At 38.3% G+C, this 22,486-nt stretch overlaps 1 protein-coding gene across 1 annotated transcript in view; it reads left to right on the top strand.

Annotated features, from left to right (window-relative positions):
- The window catches only part of klf5l (Kruppel-like factor 5 like), a 63,273-nt gene that overhangs the window by 22,706 nt on the left and 18,081 nt on the right, over positions 1-22,486 (top strand). Inside the window, exons 3-4 of the mRNA XM_043704643.1 lie at positions 3,780-4,653; positions 6,251-6,310. Of these exons, the coding sequence (XP_043560578.1) occupies positions 3,780-4,653; positions 6,251-6,310 (934 nt within the window). The remainder of the gene's footprint in view (positions 1-3,779; positions 4,654-6,250; positions 6,311-22,486) is intronic.

Below are 22,486 nucleotides of genomic sequence, written 5' to 3'. Positions count from 1 at the left end.
AGAAGAATGCATGAAGAGCAATCCTCCATAAAACCCAATGCTGACCATCCACCTTCCCTCCAGGCTCCCCACATTGACTGATATGCTTAGTAATTCTTTTTTCTTTTAAATCTATCATCATCACCCCTCTCAAAAATATCTACCCTTAAACCCATTGGTTTTGTAAATTATTGGAATATGGGAACAGGAGTAGATCATTCAGCCACTTAAGCTTGTTCCACCATTTAATGAGATCATTGCTGATTTGTGCATACGTTATATGGCCCATATATTACCATTGCTTCATAAAAATGTATCTTCCTCAGATTTAAAATTAACAACTGATCTAGCATCAACTGCCATTTGTGGAAGAGAATTTCAAACCTCTCCCACCCTTTGTAAATAGAAGTGCTTCCTGACATAACTGTCCTATTCCTCCAACTCCAACCACTCTCTTTCCTCTACAAAGTCTTTGAACATGCTGCACACTCCTAAATTCGTGCCCACCTGTCCTTCATGTCCATATTTGAAACCCTCCAATCATATTTCGCCTCTGCCACTGTATTAAAATGACCCTTATCAAAGCACAAACTTCATCCTATGTGTTTGTGACATATGTAAATGATTCCCTTTTGTGTTTTTCAATTGGTCTGCAGCTCTTTCCTGATCAAGCACATTATCCTCCAACACCACTCTACTATTGTCCAGCTGAACAGAACTGCTCTTGAATCATTCCCTTCTTATCAATCAACTTGTACACAGAGTATTACTTGTATTTCCTGCTTCCACACAGTTAGCCCTAGTGTCCCTCAGAAATCTAATCTTGACTCACTCCTACTTCTCATCAACATTTTACCGCAATGATATCATTTCAAAGCAGAACACTAGCTTGCACATGCTGACAACACCCATCTCCATCTTACCCTAGCTCTCTTGATTCTGTCACAGTTGCTAAATTACAAAATTGTTTATCTGATGCCCATTATTGGATGAGCAGAAATTTCCTCCAATTAACATATTGGAAAAATTAAATTAATTGCTTGCAATCCACACTCCTAAACCATTTCCTAATTACTGACACAAATTCTTCTCCATCCCACTCCCTGACAAGCATTTAAGACTAAACCAGAAAGTCCACAACACTGATGTCATATTTGAGCCTGTGATGTGTCTGACTACATATAATGCTTGCATAATCACTAAGACCAGCTTTTGGTAGCAGTACTCAGTTTCACCCCTGCTTGGGCTAATCTGCTGAGGAAAACCTAATTTATGCCTTTGTCACCTCCAAGACTTGACAATTCTAAAGCTCCCACACTCTACCATAAGTAAACTTAAGGTTATCCATAACTATGCTACCTGAATTTTAACTTGCAGCAAATTCAATTGACCAATTACTGCTGTGCTTGCTGACCTGCACTGGTTTCTGGTTAAGCAATATGCTCATTTAAAATTCTTACCCTGGTTTTCACATCTTACCATTGCCTTAAATAATATTTATTTTACCTCACTTTTGATTATCTGACATAATGTGGTTTGGTGTCATATTTTGTTTTATCGTGCTCCTGTAAAATGCCTTGGGTTGTTTTATCATATAATGTTATGTTATATATATTTCCTGCTCTTATTATGTAGGATCTATACCAGCTATTTTAAGCACAGCCTGTGATAAGGTAATCTATTTAAATGATATTTTCTGAAGGATATACATTGATCCTGAATCTCAGAGACCTCCCCTGCTCTTTTTGGAGATCGTAGCTTCATGAAATCTTTTCTATTGAGCAGAGATTGGAGGGAACCAACATCAAAAATGCAACACTCCCTCAGTAACTGCACTGTTGCATCAGGATTTGGAGATGCCAGTGTTGGACTGGGGTGTACAAAGCCAAAAATTACATAACACCAGGTTATAGTCCAACAGGTGACAACCACCTGATGAAGGAGCAGTGCTCCGAAAGCTAGTGCTTCCAAATAAATCTGTTAGATTATAACCTGGTGTTGTGTGATTTTTAGCTCTGTTGCATCAGCTTAGAGTTTGTGCTCAAGTCTCTTGAGTTGGCCTTGAAATCTCAATTTTCTGATGGTGCCAATATTAGAATAGAGCAACAAACATTTATTCTGACAGGTTTCTATGAATAGCACACTGTGGTAATTGAAAGTAATTGAAATACTATGTACTTCACCCAATAATATTCATCTGCAGAACTCAAACAAACAGCTTGAAACATGTGATAGAAGAATGCTGTGCGTCATTTACAATATGCTTTGTGCTTTGTACTACTTTAACGATTTTGTTGTCACGACTTTCTGGAGTATGAATATGGACCATGGTGAGAAGATTACTTAAAAAGGAGACAATTATTCCTTTGCAGGAAAGGGAAGAAAAGCTAAAGGAGTGTTAGGAGATCTGGGCACAGTTTGTTGGAAAATATACAGCTTTCAATTGCTGTTATTCAATAAAGTGTGCTCATTATTTATGAAGGTATTCCTGGTATGGCAGCGTAGCTGTGAACTCCTGGTACGACCACCAGATGACCTGAAACTCCCTTACATGGGATTGTTAGTTAGGGCTGGAAAAATTGAATGAGTTCCAATAAATATTGCTGTGAAATCCATAATTACTCCCATTGTACAGAAGCTATTAGAAAAACACAGAAGATCTTGTCTTGACAATTATGCTTTTGAAATACAAAGTCATGCTGATTAGGAAAATATCTAATATATATTTTGCTGGAACCACAGTCTTGGATCAGTCAAGCTACAGCCAGTAAACACCCACACACCAGATTTTGGCTGCTCAATTAAATACAGTCTAGATAATATTTTGACGAATAATACTGCCATTTTTAATGATGAAACATCTCTGAAACTAGAATAATGTCAGGTTTAATGGTGTCATAAGTGATTAGAACAGCATATCGAAGCAATAATGCTTGTTGGATTACTTAGGAGGACTTTCGGTGGCATTGAGAAACCAAACATCTAAATTCAACGTAGAACTATTTAAAAACTGCTTATCTTAAGAAGCAATCTAATAATAAAGGTGAATATGCTGTTATTTTTCAAGATAATGTAATAATTATTCTGATGGCAAATTTCATGGGCAATGTAACAACTTGGTCCCACTGTGACACTGCACTTAAACTAGCAGTTAACATCACGGATAGTCCTCTTCCTGAATTTGGGATGTCATGACACCGAGCAGAGATTTTAGACTGAATAAAATGCTACTTATATCCAACTGTATGTTTCAAAGCAGTCGACCTGGAAGTGAGTTGTCTTTTTGCTTTCAGTCATAGATGCTACATGCATCTCAGTCATTTTGAATAGAAAAGGTGAGGAAATATTTTGAAAAATATTGAGAAAAGAGTTTTCATTAGAAATAAGTAAATTATTAGGAATATCACCTCAATATTTGCCATTTGAATCACTGGAAATTTACTATTTTATGGAATTTAGCAAGTTGTCTTCAAGTTGTGTTTTAACTCATGAACAAGAGTCAGACAAAGCTTTCTGTAAGCTTGCAAGTAACAATCAGTTTCCCTTACTAGGAGATCTTATATGCAAAACACTTTTAAAAACTATCTTAAGAATGTCTTCATTTACACTAGCAAGTAAATAGGTACTGGTTAAATTATCAAAAGTTACAATTTGAGTGCACTACAACAAAATGATTTAAAACAACAGTTTTCTCTTAATAGTTTGTTGTTATGGCATCATAAAATTAAAACTTTAAATTTAGCATCCATAATATTTTGGCAATGTACTCAAAACAAATGCATATTTTTTTGTTAAAAAAGGTAAGATCGGAAATGGACAAGTATCTAGCCCCACTGATTCCACCAGCTTCAACAGTTCTTGACCAGAAGAAATATCGAAGAGAAAGTGCCTCAGTGGTAGATGAGTTTTTTGAGGAGCAGATAACATCACCATACAGCTTGAATATCAACCTGATCCTGCCTGATATCACCCACTTGAGAACAGGCCTTTACAGACCGACAAAGCAAGCTCTCCCACAAGTCAAGACAGAGCCAGTCACTAACTTCACCCAGTCATGCACGTCCACTACGACGCATGCCCTCCCTGAATTCACCAGTGTGTTCAGTGTGCCACAGTCTGTTCCTGTGAATAATATCTTCATCAAGCAGGAAGCCTCTTCCCCTGAGCTACAACTGCCTGTCAGTTCACATCAGCCCCAACTGTATCAGATGCCAATTAACACAGATGTTGTCAACATGCCTTTGAGCTCTACCCAGTCACTTGGCAACACTACAGTTATTCACAGTTGTAACAATGTTACCATGTCAACAGGCATGGCTGGAGCAACCAGCCTGTCTACCCAGTCGGCAATTAAACACTTTCAGCCTGTTGTATCATCACCAAACAACTTTGTTGTGCCAGCTCAGTTTTATCAGCAGCAAACTTCATATCTGCCGCCATCGCCTCCAAATTCCCAACCTGGTAGCCCAGAAAACCAGCCTGACCTTATCAATACACTCTCACCACCTCCATCATATGCTGCATCAGTAGCATCAAAGATTGTTCATCATCCACAAATGCATAGTCTTCAGACCACCATGCAGGCCTGTCAACCTGGCTTCCAGACAACAAAATACAGTCGACGTAACAACCCTGAGTTGGAGAAGAGACGGATTCATCATTGTGACTTCCCAGGTATGAGTGCTTGCTTAATTTAAGAATTATAAGTACATAATCTAACAAAAATAATAAGTGATTGTAATTTCACTGCCATGATATTTCTCATATCCCTTTCTCATATAATGCAGAAGAAGCCATTCTGGTAATCTTACCTGCACCATCTCTCAAAATGAGCAATTCATTTTGGTCAATTTTCTTGCCTTGTCCTAGTAACTCTGTCTGTTAATCCATTTTACATACTTGTCTCACTCCCTTTTGAATGTTTCAATTGAATTTGCCTCCACCAAGCAAGATGGATTCCTGACCTTAATGACTCACTGCATGAAGAAGTTTTTTCTTGTGTCACTTTTGCTTCTTTTGCCAATTACTTTAAATCCGTGCCATCTTATTTGCAATCAGTTCAAGTCTGGGAATCTAGTGTCCTGATCTACCCTGGAGACCCGTCATAGTAAATTTGTCAATGATGTTCACGTCAAGAATGGATAATTTTAAAATAAAATCACAGAATAGGAACAAGTAATTGCTGCAATTTTTGCTTCACCAACTCCCTGGAGGCAGTAAAGTTAATTGTAGCAGCCTCACTTTTGCTCTCAGACTAGGTACCTGTTCAGACTGGTGAATGTATCTGCAGTCCTCGTGGTCTATGTAGCTCAGTTTTAAATTGCTGAAGGCATTTACTTTGGTCCAGAGTGTTGCCAAGTTTTATGGCAATAATTGAAATTTTGCAAGTGAGCGACATTAACTTGCTTGCAGTCCTCTTTACCAAGATGATAGATGAGCTTGTTAGTTAGTCAACCAACTTGCTTCATCCGTTTGGTATACAGAGGTCTTAGATAATTAAAAGACTCGTAGCAGCAAACCTCTTGGAGCATGTTTGTGATATTGAATTGCTACTCTGCTCTGTCTTAATAAATCCATTGCTCAAAAGACACGATGGCTCAGTGATTAGCACTGCTGTCTCATAGTGCCAGGGACCTGGGTTTGATTCTAGCCTTGGGTGACTGCATGGAGTTTGCACGTTCTCCCTGTGCCTGTGTGGCTTTTCTCCAGGTGCTCTCGTTTCCTCCTACAGTCCAAAGATGTGCAGCTTAGGTGAATTTGCTGTGCTAAATTGCCTGTGCTTTGGAGGGTTAGTGTGGATTTATTAGGCTGAAGGACCTGTTTCCACACCATAGGTAAAGAACACTGGGAAATCCATATAATTGTAGTTAGTTAAAAACTAACATAAATGAGCAGATTCATCAATTTAATGCTGCAATTCAATGACTGGCCTTATGTCTTTTTTCTAAAGAGCGTGTAGTATCTATGGCTAAATCTGATACCTGATTTATCAACTGTATAAAGAGATTCAGAAGCTGAAATACCCTGGACCATACAATTCTAAAGATATTTAAATGATCTGAGAATAATCCTACTTACAGAATTTGAAGAGACTGATTTTCTAAGTATCTCAGCAGCTTCATTTTGAGTGGATCCTTGAAGTTCTAGATGGATCTTAGAATTAGTAAATATAAGATGTTTTTTGTATAAACTAAGGAGGGCAGATTATAAATCTGCAAAGAAAAAAAAGCCACATTTTAACTGAGATGTATTCCAATGTATTGTTTTGTAGGCTGCACCAAAGTTTACACAAAGAGTTCTCATTTGAAAGCGCATCAAAGGACCCACACAGGTATGCTGGTTTCCTTGGATATCATTTTAAGCCATTAAAGCAATCATATAGTTAATGCAATATATCATATTGAACAACTCACTATTTAAGGATGTGACCATAGAATTGGATCAAGTCTAGCATATTACAGGATTGAGTAATATAGTGCATGCTTCTTCTATAAATACAAGCACCGACAGTTGAACTATTATATACTGTGGTGTTCTGGCATTTCTTAACATTTGCTTGTACAATCACAACTGAATTCATTGTCAGATTGATGGTTTTAAAAATTCTCGCAGGTCCTCAATTCTGCTGCATTTCCAAATTAAAGAAAAGGGAGAATTAGAAGACATTGAAAGTTGATTCTTTTTCTTGCTTTCTTTCCATTTCCCGTTATTTTACTGAGGCTCCTCAACCTTGATGAAATATGATTCCACTTCTCTCAGACTCTGCCCAAAGCTCAACAGTTTTGTGGACACAAGAAAACTAGTTTACAGTGGAGTTTTAGCAATAATGTAGAACACACTTAGCCATGGGATCCCAAATAAAAAATAAATATAAAATGAACTTTCAGCAGATTTATCACCAGAAAGGGAGTATTCATGTCAAAATGTACAGATTTCCAAAAAGATTACTTCAGGTGGAATCTTAGAGATCTCAGCAATGTGGGCTGTGGCAAGATTTGTGTCAGAATCACATGAAAATTCCAGCAAGCATCTCACTGTACCTTTCATGCAGTTGCCAAACAGCAAGGCAGGCAACAGCACATGGCCAGTTATGTAGCTTATTAAACACCTTGGCTCAAGGTGTTTACTACTTCATTAATATTCAGATTTGTATCTGACCAAATCTGCCAAGCAAGTGAGACATTGAGAATTCTCAACATGGCAGTCAAAGCCGTTTTCAGTTTGCTGTGTGCTTCAAACCACTTCCACGTTGATGCCAGGTGTGCAACTTGTCAGGCTCATTCCACAGGCTCCATCCATATGCACCTACCATTCATTGACATCGACATCTGACATGTTTCCTGAGAATTCCTAGAAGCTGCATCATCTCCTCTCCACTCACACAATAGGCTTCTGCACTTTATGCTGTAATGGCAGCTCTCATTATAATGCTGCAGTAAAGGCACTCTGACTCAGGGAGATACTCCTATGTGTTCATGGACTTAACCAAGGTGTAAATCTGATCCAAATTATGAATCTGATCTGATCACTTGCTCTCATAGTGCTCATTCACTGAGAGCCTGCTTTGTATGCAGGTCCCTGCCTTCAATTCTATGTGCCAAATTCCCTTTGCCCACCATGACCAGGACAAACATCAGGAACAATGCAGGGCAGCTCTGGACTGACTGTCCTTGTTTGGGTGCACAATAGCTTTTTAAAGGTGGCACAACCAACAGCTATACTGGTTAACTTAAGGTATTCTGGCTGTGGTGAGATCTTCCAGGAATGGCACAATTAAGGTGGGAATAGAATCAGAGAAAGGCAAGATAGGTTGTCAATAAGGAAGGATTTTTAAGGAATCTCAATAGGCCTCAAGTTTAAACCCTCCAAAAAAAATGTAAATCAACTTTCAATTAGCCAAAAAAGCACAAGATTCAGCCCACCATTTTCATGGAAGCTACTTGAATTCTATTAAAGTTCTTTCAAAATCATAAGATATTTAGATGAAGTTGAAACATTGTATGTTGGGTGAAATGGGGGAGGGACATGTCTTTGTGGATTGTTATAAAGCACATAACATTACAAATCACTGTTCAAGTTGGGGACAGGGTGAGGGGAAAAGAAATTAACAAATATTCCGCACAGGGAGAATACACATTGTCTGCAGAAGGGAGACAGGAGTATATAATGTGAACAAAACCATAATTGAGGCAGAAGTATATGATCCACACAGAACAGTCACTGTGACAACAATATATCATGGCCTGACATTCACCTTTAATTTATGCTGCTATATTTAACAATTACTATGACAGAAAGTTGCACTCCAGTTTCCTGCAGAGCCTACATGTTTACACTGAAATATAAATATCAGTGTGGAACACAAGTGCAACCAATAAGAGTGATTGGAAAGTTGCTTTTCTATTGTTCCTTTTAATCTCTAAATAAGTCATCCTTTGCAGTCTTGCTCTTGCCTCCTTACTAAATGGATGCAACACAATGTCTCTTAATTCCGAGAGCCTCAAGATATTTGACTCCCTGCTCAGTCAAAGTGAAAATGTGTGGCGCTGGAAAAGCACAGTAGGTCAAGCAGCATCCGAAGAAAGTTTTGGGCATAAGCCCTTTGTCAGGAATGTTCTCTGAAGGGCTTAAGCCCAAAACATTGAATATCCTACTCCTCGGATTCTGCCTGACCTGCTGTGCTTTTCCAATGCCACACAGTTTGACACTGATCTCCAGCATCTGCATCCCTCATTTTCTCCCTGCTCATTCAGTGTTTTTTCACCCCTACATTCTCATGTTTTTCTTACAAAAAAGGACTAAGTCTAGCATTACCGAACCACTTGTTGGTATATTGAACTTATTTTCAACTAAGCTGATTTCTGGGACTATTAACCTTGACCCTTTAGCTAGGTTTCTCAATTTTTTAAATGTTCAAAGCACACACAATGACCTGCCAAGAAAATGGCTGTTCCAAGATAAGCTTTATTTAATGTTTTGCTTTCTGTCAATATCCCAACCAATATTATGACAAACAAGAAGATAGCCAATGGCTGCAGAATAGAAAATATCTTTATTTAAAGTTAGGTCAATAGTCTTTCAACAGTCATGGCAAATGACATTCTTCTCATTGTTATAGAAACCAAAAGTCATCAACCAAGATTATCCACAAAGCATATTTGAAACTTCACTGTTTTGTATAGGAGTGTTTTCATTAGCATTAAAGCACAGCACCTAATCCTTTGCCTGCATCAGCCATCAAAAGTCTCCACATGTCCTAGCTTGCTCTTTTGCATCAAGTACGATGCTAGATAAATAAAACCACCCAGTACACACCAATCAAACGCCAACCAGCATGACTGACACAGCAGATCCCGAGCAAGTTATTTAAACCTTGTATCATGGCCAATAAAGACAATCCAAGCATGTACGTAAAATCAGGTTCAAGAAGAAATTCAATATCCATTGAATGTGTTTAGAAATATAGTGGAAAGTTATGAAAGCAAGTCAAAAAGGGTGAGAGAGGATTTATGAGGATGAAATTGTATAATACACTATTTTGCAGGTTAGAAATTTCGATTAGTGAATTCAATGAGAACTTAATATTCATAACCATTTTTATTATTTGCATAAATGCACAAACATAAAGAGAAGGGGATGTAAATTTTACATTGAGGGCTTCAGTTGGAATTTCTGTTCTTACACTGGCAATTCTTCTTTTAGTTGCAATACTATACATTGTATCCTCTATCAATTGTAGGCATCAGTACAATCGGGCTTATGCCCGAAACGTCGATTCTCCTGTTCCTTGGATGCTGCCTGACCTGCTGCGCTTTTCCAGCAACACATTTTCAGCTCAGTACAATCTAAACTCATTATTAACATGATTCCCTCCAATGCTATATTGAGGTGGCAGCTTTGATAATCATTCATTTATAAAAACATGTTGTTAATAATATTGTCATGTTTCATTCTTTCTGATTGTTAGTCATGTTAACACTGACCATGTGATTAGCATCAATCAGACTAGAAAGACAAACCAAGAAATTATCCATATTTACTTGACAGCTGCATGTTCAATCTGCACATCTAATCAAGAAGCATTGAAAGAGGTGGCTGCTTTCAATAACTTATCCAATCTATCTAATGCCATTTGCCAGTCCCATTCCCATTTTTGAACTGTTCCATTCATTACTTAGGTCCAGGCCACTTCTCACAATCACATCCACCTATTTTTTTTTGTGAATCCTTTATTCATTCATAGGATGTGAAGGTTGCTGGCAAGACCAGTGATTATTGCCCATTAACAGTTGTCCTTTTGACAATGGTGGTGAATTACCTTCTTAAACTGCTCAAGTCCACGTGGTAAAAGTACTGCCGCAGTTCTGTTAAATAGGGATTTCCAAAATATTGACCTAGCAATTATAAGGCAAATCAGCTAGTATGTGACATGGAGGGAAGCTCACTAGTGGTGTTCTGCTATCCCTGCTGTCCTTGTCCTTCTAGCTGATAAAGGTCTAAGGTTTTGGAAATGCTGTTGAAGAGACCTTGGGCAAATTTACAATAGCAGATTGTGTAAATGGTACACACTGTGTCCACTATTCTGTGAATAGTAAGCGGCATTGCCATGAGTGTATTTATTAATAATAATACAGTTTAATGATACTCATAGAAACTATACTGCAGTACTTAATATTGTGCAATTCAGAGAACTAGGTCATTTACTGCAGGTTGGCAAGTAAATCATTCATCAGCCCATTTAGGTGAAAGAGACAGTTTCTCAATCCAATTGGTCACTCTGTTGTTATTTTACATTCCAATGCTCTTATCCCTACTTTGGTTACAGCCTTATAAATAAAGGAGTGATTATCCATGATGCAAAATGGCCAGGGGCAGCTGCTGCACCTGTTCCTGCTGCTGGCCTACACCACCTGCTCATGCAGGTTCCTAGCAAGAGATAACAGCACCAGCAGCAGCAGCAATGAGGTAGAGGTGAGGTGAGTGTGGCATTGGAATGGCAGCTAAGGAGTCACTAGAAAAGAGAGGAAGCTACTCTTCACCAGCCCCAGCATTATTTCCCCCTTCCAGAGATCTGGTCCACACCTTGGGCTGAAACTTTAGGCAGACTTTGAAAGACTGGTTGTGCTGCTTTCTCTTGCTTCATAATTATATAGAGGGTTACTTCACACTCTTTACACCACCTAAAGTTAGTATTTAGGGCATTCACAACCTGTAAATAAAGAGGTAAAAGCACCTCCCTATTCAAAAAGAACAATTGCAACCTCAAAATGTTGTCCTGTCTCCTTCATACAGCAACTATGGTAAAATTAAACAGCTGTTATGGGCAGTACTGAGCAAGAAGGCCACTATGGAGGGATCAAGTCTTTTATGCTGTCTTTTATGAATACTTCCTCCTAAACATTAGGGAAATTTAAAATCCAGAAAATCAAGGTTCTGATAACTATCTTTAAATGTCTCTACTATGCTTTTGTTTTGACCTGCTTTGCAATGCAGTGAAAACTCTCCACAATGTAAAAAGCAATGAACGTAAAAAACAAGCAGCATCACACGTTTCTCGACTATGCACTATGAATGTGACGGAGGTATGTATACAAGGAAAACATTTTACTCAATCTGACACAACAGGCAAATTTATTCTTTGTCACGCGGTATTTCAGTTCAACCTACTGAAATTTGGCAATGGAGAGAATGCCTTGCTCTCATAGTTTTGATAAATCAGGACATTGTGTCAAACAATGCGCTATTTAGAATAACCTGAAGCACATATAAGTGCATGGTCAGGTTGCAGATTCTGTGCTGGAGTAATAATCAAGTCCCTTTTAGTTCTGATGCAAGTATCTGATACCATGTAAAAAAAAGGCAAGTTTCACCGCAGAGGTACCAGAAGGTTGCATTGATTAAAACAGTAAATTCTAATGCAGTCTATCGAAATACACTTCTTCAGTGTGCTGTTGAAATGTGTTTGGAAAACCTGCTAAACCAGATTTCTTTTACCTCATTCATGCTATTTCAGGCAATGCTGTAATGTCAATGAACTGTTGACACTAAGGAAACAGGAGCTGATGTGCTTTGTAGAAACCCCCACTCACCTGGGAATAGGGGCCCTGATTACCTCACATTCATTCTGTTTTTACTTGTCTCAGTGCACTACATTGTTCTTGTCACACAGATGTTTTAAAAAGAAACTTGCTCAGAAAATTGATCACAAGCCAGTAAGCAAACTAATGAACTAATGGTGCATTGGGGTAGAAACTGCTTTCACAATACCTCAGGTTATTTTCTGATAATCCCTCATCAATCAATAGGAAGTGGGAAATCTGCAGAGAGTAGCAGCAATTGCAGCAAACCTGAAAACACACCTCAAGTGTGCTTGTGTTAGTGGGGAGGGGATGGAAGTAGGGAGAGCAAATCCCTCTTAGGAAACTTTAGATGTGCACAATTTTCATTGCTCATGCAGTGTTCTGTTTGTTGTAAAACAAAGTGAAAGGTGAGATTTTAATGGGGGAAGGTTTCTGCACGGTTAACCCTGAATAAGAACTGTAAGAACAGGAGTTTTGGATTAGTTCATAGCCCTGGAATTAGGAAACCACCTTTCAGACATCTCAATTCGAATGAATTCATACAAACAAAAATGTTAGCAACACACAGCTCAGTCAGCATCAGCAAATCATAAACCTTTACAGTATAGAAAGACATGCAGTCTGTCTTTGTTTATGATGGTTCTTTAAAAAGCAGGTATGCTTGGTTCACCATTCTTGCTTTTTTAATCATATTTTAAATTCTTTATTTTCAAGTACTTATCCAACTCCACTTTAAAATGATTTATGTGATCAGTTTTTGTGGTGAGAATATAGTTACATATTCCTGCTTCAGACATGACAAAATTGTAGGACAGATATTTTACACCATCCGAAAAACTGGTGAGGTTATAAGGGCATGAGAGAAAACACACATACAATCATACATATGATGGACAATACAATTGAACAGATCCCATCAAGATATTAGAGAAACAGACCTTTGTTGGGTGGAAGGTTCAACTTTTGTTTTAAAAAAAGCAGTACTCAAGCTCCAACAGCATCTAATCCACAATTAAATATAGGGTCAGGGCTACAAGAGAAATATATTAGTACATTCATTAGAAAAGGAAAAGGAAAAATTTGCGAACATTTGAGCAAAAGCATATAATCACTGTGTTAGCCGAACGATTTTTTTCTTTACAGGTACACATACTTTTAATTTCCTTTTAAATTCACAAAGGGGTCACATTGTCAGGATGAAAACAGGTGTTGAGTGGGTGCTGTGCTAATAAGTTACACTTAATGGATAGTCTGGTGCTAGCCTGCAATTTGGGGACTAATTAATGATTACCATGATTTAAATAGACCTGGAGACATTGCAACAGACTCTTGCCAGTTCTGAAGCCCATAAGGAATGGGAACGGGACTAGGCCATTGGGCCTTTCAAGCAATTTTGCCATTCAACAGGATTGTTGCTGATCTGACATTCCTCACAACTATATTCCTGTGTTTTCCTTGATTCTACCTATTTCAGCTTTAAATATACACACTGACTCTTCCCCATAGCTCTCTATGGCAAAGACTTCCAAAGACACTCAACCCTTAGAAGAGATTCCTCTTCATCTCAGTTTTAGGTTGGTGCCCTTTTATTCTGAGACCATACTCTTTGGTCTGAGGCTTTCCCATGAGGGAAGACATCCTCTCTGCAGTTACTGTGACAAGCCCCTTAAGAATCTGATATGTTTCAATGAGATTACCTTTCTTTTAAACTTCAGTGAGTTGAATCCCAACCTGTTTAGCCTTTGCTCATAAAACAAGCCTTCCAAGAGGGACTCTTGTGGTGCAGTAGTAGTGTCCCCATCCCTGAACCAGGAGACCTAGGTTCAAGTCCTACCTACTCCAGAGGTGTGTAAAAACACCTCTGAACAGGTGGATTTGAAAAATAGATGAATAAAAAAGACCATTCGTCCATACCAGTGGGTCATCTTAGTGAACCTTCTTTGAACTGCCTCAAATGAAATAATATCATTCCTTAAATAAGGGACCAAGGCAACTCAGAATTAATTGTTGTGAATGGTATTTAGCTTCCACCCACCCATACCACCACTGAAAGTATGGAATATTGTGCCTGATGCAGAACAAAATATTGCAGGATAGCAGTAAGGAAGGTCCTGTACTTACAAAAGGAGATGGTGAAAGGAACCCACTCTCCCCCTTATAGCAGATATTAATGTTGTACTTGCTCTCATCTCATTCCATTCTGCCTCCAAAACATGAGTGTTATGCAAAATTACTGCCATCAAGCATTCCCTTTCTCTTGGTGACTTCTTTAAGTTCTCTGATAAGATAAAGTAGAACGGTATTATTCAGGTGAAGTCCTGTTAGAGTTTCCAGGAAGAATATTGGGAAATGTTGACAAAATGTTCCGAGACTCTCCCAAAGTGTCTCAAAGTTCTTCTTCAATGGCCGAGTAACATTTTAAAAATTGAAAACTGAAGATGGCTGTAAGTAATCCCTGAAATTCTGAACAGCAACCTGCTTTCTCTTGTTTGAAGGCTACTGTTGGGGAGGGTATTATTTGAAGTAATGGACTGTAGAGGGTTCTGTGGGAAAGCTGCCTAGATGATCATTAAGTCTCAGTTTGACAATTAAATTACCAAGCTACAATTTGAATGATCTTCTTAGCAGATGGCCTTGGAACACACTTTAACCTCCTTACCAAGATGGCGCCTTGCACTAAAAGAGGCCTGAGTCAATATTGGAACTCAACGCTCCATTTTGATGAACTCAAAGTCTCTTTAGCACTTTTAATATGTTAAATTGCTGGTATATATATGTAGACTCGCAGTGTGCTTTTCAACTTCTGTGTTGCCAGACAACTTCAGATTACTGCCAACTTTCTCAAGATCCCTATGATTGCCTGCACTCCTCCCTCCAGATCCAAACTCCCAGCTTATTCCTTTAAAAATAGTGAATTGTTTGGTGCTCGCCGCTTGTTAGCAGTGTATTAATCAAAACAGGCTTCAAAATTGCTTGGGCCTTATGCTCTTTCTTATATTAGTGAATAAGTGTCAAATATAATGGCTCAGTAAAGAAGTTTACAGCCGATACAAAAATTAACCCTCTGGTTAGTGTTGGAATGGAAAGGTTTAGACTGCAGTAAGATATGCTCTGATCAGTTGATAAGAAAATTGCAAAATAGATTTCAATCTAGAAAAGTGAGAGATAATGTGTTTTGGGAACTGCAGTAAGGCAAGGGAATGCAGAACAAATATAAAGTTACTGGTTAGTTTAAAGGAACAGTGGATTGTGTGTCACAGATTGTTAAAGTAGCAGGACAACTCAATAAGGTAGCTATAGTATATGGCATAGTTTCCTTTATTAACCAAGACATAGCAGAGAAGTTATGGAGCTGTACAAAAAGAACTTGTTAGACCGCTGCTTAAGTTCTGCATATAGTTGTGATCACGTTACAAGGAAGATTGATGTATGACAGAAAATGCAAAGGAGATTTGCAAGGTCATTGCCAGAGTGGAAAAGTTATGAGGATAAATTGGGGTTGACTTTGGAACAGAAGAGACTGAGATTGAGATATACAAAATCATTCGGGGATCAAAATAATGGGAAAGTCTCTTACATTAATGGAGGGGTATAATAAACAGAGTGTAAAGATTTAAATTAATTAGTGTAAGGGAGAGTTAAAGAAGACTACCCCCATCCCTATAACACTGCATTTCCCATGGCTAACCAACCTAGGCTGCATATCCCTAGACACTATGGGGCTGGCCAATCCACCTAACCCACACTTCTGTGGGAGGAAATGAGAACACCCAGAGGAAACCCATGCAGATACAGAGAAAATGTGCAAACACCACCCAGACAGTCACCTCAGGGCGGAATTGAACCTGCATCCCTGGTGCTGTGAGGCAGCAGTGCTGAACACTGAACCACTGTGCCACCCTAAGACTGGTGGAGACAGAAACTCTCAGCACACTTAAAAGTTATGTGGGTTTCCAATTGATGAGTTACAGACTTATTGCAGGAAGGTTGGATTAGGTTTGGTACTTATTTGTCAACTGGTACAGACATGATGCGCCAAATTACCTTCTTCTGTGTTACAAATTTTTTGTTAGGTTTCTGTGATGTGCATGCATAAATGTAGATGCATCTCAGGTAATATTTTTACACAAGTTGCAATATTTCCATCAATAAACAAAGACTTATATATTCTCTGATTACAAGACTAGTTATTATAGTACTACATGTGCAGTGTGCAAAATTGGTTTCATGCACATGCAGATGTGAAGACAATGCATTTTATGCACTACACTGAAAATATCACATTAACACATTGAAATACTTTTTATGACCCATATTAATTTCAGATATAATATCCATTGTTAATGAAATAGAAGCTGTGCAATGTAACACAGAACATTATTTTCCTTTCTGGAACTTAGCCTCCATGGAGTTTTGGCTGTCATTATTAATGGCCCATAGCCAGAAAGTTTAAGTTGAAAACTTAACATTTTAAAGAAACTATACATGCACAAGCTTGGAAAAAATAATCCTATTGCACCCTTGCTTTGAATTTTGTTTCACAATATTAGCAGGTTAAATTCAAAGTAAAAGGTTAGTCACATTTAATTAAGAATCCACTTTTCATTTTTGTGATAACTCAAGGGAAAGTGGAATTATTATTAATAGGTATTAATGGCATTCTGGAGGCATAAATACTAATACTGCTTTTAAATAGTTAATCAATTTACACCTTAAAGAATCAGTAATTGTACAGGTAATAGTCAAATTCCAAATACTTTCTTCTATGACTTTTTATGATTTTGTCTGCAGGGAACAGTTAGTATTATCCAGTGATCTGTTAGAGTCAACATCTATGAAGACCTATCAAAGGTGCCAAAAGCCCTAATTAACCTAAAGAATTCCCAGGTGAATGGAAATTGCTAATGGTTTTGTGGGCACCTAATGAAGCCTTCATGAAACCTCTTGAAATCAGTGAACAGCTCTTAATCACATTCAGAGAACATGACTCGAGAAACAAAAGCTGAATCCCTTTCTTTTTGCAATACTTTTTCCTTTAGATTTGGTTTTGCCCTAAAGAATCAAGACAACCAAGAATGCAGCGTTCAAACCGATCCTACTGCAATTAGAAAATTGTTTAGTTTGACAGTTCCTATTATGCTGTCATAGTGTTATTTGCACTGATGATCATCATTCTATTTGTTTTTGCCTCATGAGTACATGATTTGTGAGGTACAACACCAGGGCTGGAATCTTGATTTAATGGAATCTTGATTCACCGATTCATGGAAAGTTAGATTCCCGACTTTAAAAAACATCAGAATTACTTTGCTGTTATTAGGCAATTGTTGTGCTTGTCTAGTAAAGCATAGAAGGGAGAGGATGAATGGGTAGGAAGAGAATTAATGGTGGAACCAGTTATACAATTCATACAGAACACATATTTCCTATTGCAAAGTGGAAGTGATAAGAGCTTTGGAAAAATTCCCTGTACATAAGCCTCAAATGAGAAGTGACTACTGTTGTGTATGTTAATTGTGCCAACATAAAAGGAAAATCAGAAGCTGATTTTGAGAAATTGTTTGAGAAAGGCTGAATTTATAAACAAAAAGCAAAGAAAATTACAGCACAGGAACAGGCCCTGCAATCTTACGCCAATCCAGATCCTCTATCTAAATCTGCTGCCTATTTTCTAAGGGTTTGTACCGCTTTACTCCCTGCTCATTCATGTATCTGTCCAAATACATCTTTAATGATGCTATCGTGCCCATCTCTACCACCTCCGCTGGCAACACATTCCAGGCACCCACCACCCTCTGCATAAAGAACTTTCCACACATATCTGTCTTAAATGTTTCCCCTCTAACCTTGAACTCGTGACCCCTAGTAATTGAGCACCCCCCTCTAGGAAAAAGCTTCTTGCTATCTACCCTATCTATACCTCTCATGATTTTGTAGACCTCAATCAGGTCCCCCTGAACCTCCATCTTTCTAATGAAAATAATCCTAATCTACTCAACCTCTCGTCATAGCTAGATCCCTCCATACCAGTCAACATCCTAGTGAACCTCCTCTGCACCCTCTCCAAAGCATTCACATCCTTTTGGTAAAGTGGTGACCAGAACTGTACGTAGTATTCCAAATATGGCCAAACCAAAGTCTTATACAACTGTAACATGACCTGCCACCTCTTGTACTCAATACCCCATCCAATGAAGGAAGGCCTGCCATATGCCTTCTTAACCATTCTATTGACCTGTGTTGCCACCTTCAGGGAATAATGGACCTGAACACCTAGATCTCTCTCTGCATCAATTTTCCCCAGGATTTTTCCATTTACTGATAGTTTGATCTTCAATTGGATCTTCCAAAATACATCACTTCACATTTGCCTGGATTGAACTCCATCTGCCATTTCTCTGCCCAACTCTCCAATCTATCGATATTCTGCTGTATTCTCTGACAGTCACCTTCACTATCTGCTACTCCACCTATCTTAGTGTCATCTGCAAACTTGCTAATCAGATCTCCTATACCTTCCTCCAAATCATTTATGTATATCACAAACAACAGTGGTCCCAACATGGATCCCTGTGGAACACCACTGGTCACAGGTCTCCATTTTGAGAAACTCCCTTCCACTACTACTCTCTGTCTCCTGTTGCCCAGCCAGTTCTCTATCCATCTAGCTAGTACACCCTGGACCCTATGTAACTTTGCCTTCTCTATCAGCCTACCATAGGAAACTTATCAAACACCTTATTGAAGTCCATGTATATGACATCTACAGCCCTTCCCTCATCAATCAACTTTGTCACTTGCTCAAAGAATTCTATTAAGTTGATGAGACATGACCTTCTCTGCACAAAACCATGTTCCCTCTCACTGATAAGCCCATTTTTGTCCAAATAGGAATAGATCTTACCCCTCAGCATCTTCTCTAGCAGCTTCCCTACCACTGACATGAGGCTCACCAGTCTATAATAACCTGGATTATCCCTGCTACCCTTCTTAAACAAGGAGGTCAACATGAGCAATTCTCTAGTCCTCCGGCACCTCACCCATGTTATGACCAACTTTGTGATTTTATGGCAAACAATTTCAACACAGTCAGCAATGAACATGATTGCATCAATATAATGTCACCATTAAAATAATAGCACAACTATTTCAACAACTTGTATTGCTTTACATTTTTCAATTCCAAGATGATGTCTGGAAGCTTGTGCCCTTCTGGTGATTACTTTGATGATGGATCAGGATTCAATAAGATGGAGGGGATGGGAGGTGAGGATGTAATTCCACATATTAAAACTGTGGTCAACCTTCCTGTCCTGCTACCAGCTGCAGCCTTTAAACAGCTGATTAATGCCCACTTCAGAACCTCACTCCACCCTGCTGGTATTAACTCAGAGCTAATGAGGGCTTGGTATGCATGGAGTACAACAAGTAAATTATGCAGGATTGCCTATGGACTTTCAGAGTGTGCCTCATTCAAAGGCACTCAGTGTCTGATCAGGAGGCCTGACAAGAGGAAAGATGGAAGCCCCACTAAGAACCTCACACTGCCCTTGCTGCTAATGACTCCTCTCCCCCACCCCCATTCTGTGACTCCCTCATGCCATTGCTCACCTGCTGACTGAAAGTGTAGACCTTGGATAAGTGTTTTACTGGCAATAGCCATTGCCTCCCTACTGACAATGCTGATCAATAACAGTCTCCAACTGGCCAGAAGTTCTCAGTGGATATGGCCTTCACCTCTGAGGTCCTTGTTGCTGGGAAAAAGCTCACCACTGCCCTGTCAAGTTCCCGAGTACCGCATGACATGGTGGATCTTCATAGTAAGAGGCAAAAAGCAGATATGACCGAGTCTCCATATGCAACCAAGACATCCCCTTGGGTGATAGCCTCAAGATTCTGGCCGTTATTTCAAATGCATATTGCATTAAAAATAGAAGTCCAATAAAGTGAAAAAGTATTTGAATGTTATGGAAAAACAAGAATATTGTCAAAGAGAAGGATTCTGAATACAAAGGTAGAACAACCTGCCAGTGAATTGCAGTGGCTTAACACTAGTGAGCAGAAATGGGTGCAAGACAATGGATAAACCAGTGTTAGTGGAATGGGAATTGTAGACAATAATGATAACTTTCATTTATTCAGGGCTTTTAACACTGTAAGCATGGATGCAAGATTGGAAAGGATAAGGGTGAGCCATCATGCTTCAAAAGGAGAGGGGCAATAGGAACATGGGACTTTTAGTGAGCAGAGTTGCAGGCTGTAACACCGAGAAGGAACTATGAAGGATTGAACTATTCACTAAGAATTAGAATTAGAACTGAAAAACATCATTGAGTAGGGTTGAGGCAGCAATGGTGAAAATGTATTGAGATTTCAAGAAGTTGGGAAGAAGTTTTGTAACAGAAGAAGATGTGAAGAAAACAATACTGCCTAACCTGGCTCATGATAACATAGTTTTCAAGCTATTTGTAACTCATTTGACATTCCAAAATATCTAGCCTCTAGCCTGCTATCAATCATTACTGCAACTACTGATCTGCTCAATCTCCTCTCTATGCCATTACATTCCATTAAAACCCTTACTTCTTCTCACCCTGGGCATTCTGTCTGTACACCTCTCATATTGCCCTCCCTTAACTTCAAGGGACACAGATGTGAACACCAATGGAGAACAACTGACAATTATTTATTGTCTGATCTGGCTGCAAACTTAAATCACAAGAGCAGATTCTGCTCTCCTTTGTCAAAGCTACTATTCCAACATCATCTAGGAACACAACAGTAATTCAAGGATTCTCTTCTTTACTACAAACCATCTTGTTATTTACATCTCCCATGTCTCCTCCACTATTATCCCAACAATAAATGTAAGGAGTTCATGGACTTTTTTATTACTCTTGAAAACCAATTACCGTAACCAAGCTTGAAGTTATCTGTTCTGGTATCTACTTCTGTGGCTCCTTGTCAAAATTCATTTTACACAGCTCTTGTGAAGCTACTTCAGATACTTTACAATGTTCAAAGTGTTATATAAATGGGGATTGTTGGTTAAAATTTGGTCAATGAGTAGAAATGCATGCTCGAATTAGCATATTGGGAAAAAATAGACTATCGTGAGGAGATTTTTTTGTCTGCAGTCTTTCACCACAACGTCAACTAATTTGATAAAACCCTTGCTAACCATGCACAGAGCATATTAAAGTTATATTAGTTGTGCTGTATATGAAAAGTTCTAAAAATAAAAGCATTTCCATATTTAAGTGAAGAAATAGATTTTAAAAAAAAACATGTTTAGCTTATGTATTGTTTATAATTAACCCCAACAGATATTAAAAATGAAACTCACCTGATCTTTTACAACTGATACTAAAATATATTACTGCCAAGAAATGTTAGGTTGAAGGTTCAGTCCAAACTCATGATTTTTTACTGTGAATTTGCATAGTGAGTTTGAGGTCATCCATAATTGTCAGTGTTTGAATAAGAACATTAAATTGTGTGAGAGAGGTGGTTATTGCTTTGTATATAGCATTATAAGCATTAAACTGATCAATTTTCAAATTTTGTACAATACTCTTTTTGGATTCGGGACAGGAGTTGTAAAGGGTATTCATTGTACTTGTGACAAAGATGATAATTATGGATGGCCCCTAACACAGTGTGGCTTTGTTCTATCTTTATATTAAAAATATAGTGAAGTTGAACTGGCTAATCCAAAACAAGTCTGGATTAGTTTCATATTCATAGTTGAACGTGTTTTCACATTTTACCCAGGCTACACCAGATTGTGGATGGCTTATAGAAATCCACCTGGGAACTTGACTATTATGAGCAGCTGTGTTTTAATAACTTAGACACAACAATAGAGATCATGCTAAATATTTTATTGTAAAAGTTTACCTCTCAATCAAACCTATTAAATGATTTTACTTATAAGCTATATTTTAAGGTTTTAATTCAATTTCTGTCCTACATTATCCTGTGTAAGGCCTGCATTATCTTATAATACATTTCAATGTAAATGAGAAATATATCCTCGAGAATTGGACTACTATTAATCTTAAATATTTAATATTTTCAGACATTTTCAACGTTTTTCACATTTAAAAGTTTAGAGATATGCATCTCTCAATATCTGACAATACTATATCAAATATTCAATTTTTCTGCCTGCTTCAGACAGGTTAGACCAGCCAGGAAGCCAAGCATTTCTTTATGAACAAACCTGATGATTATCCATAAAGCGCTAACCTAGTTAACATTACTCAGAATGGATTACGAAGGGAAGACCCTGTCACCTTCAACAAATTTGGTAAAGTCATAACTAAAGTGAACAATGCATGGGGCATGGGGCATGTATATTTCCAGAAGACATCTGATGAAGATCTACTTAAATAACAAAATTGACCAAACTCAATTTTTCAGGA

This window comes from Chiloscyllium plagiosum, chromosome 15 (assembly GCF_004010195.1).
Source record: "Chiloscyllium plagiosum isolate BGI_BamShark_2017 chromosome 15, ASM401019v2, whole genome shotgun sequence".
Lineage (NCBI taxonomy): Eukaryota > Metazoa > Chordata > Chondrichthyes > Orectolobiformes > Hemiscylliidae > Chiloscyllium > Chiloscyllium plagiosum.
Note: the sequence above shows the minus strand (reverse complement) of the source record. Positions and strands in the feature narration are given on the sequence as shown.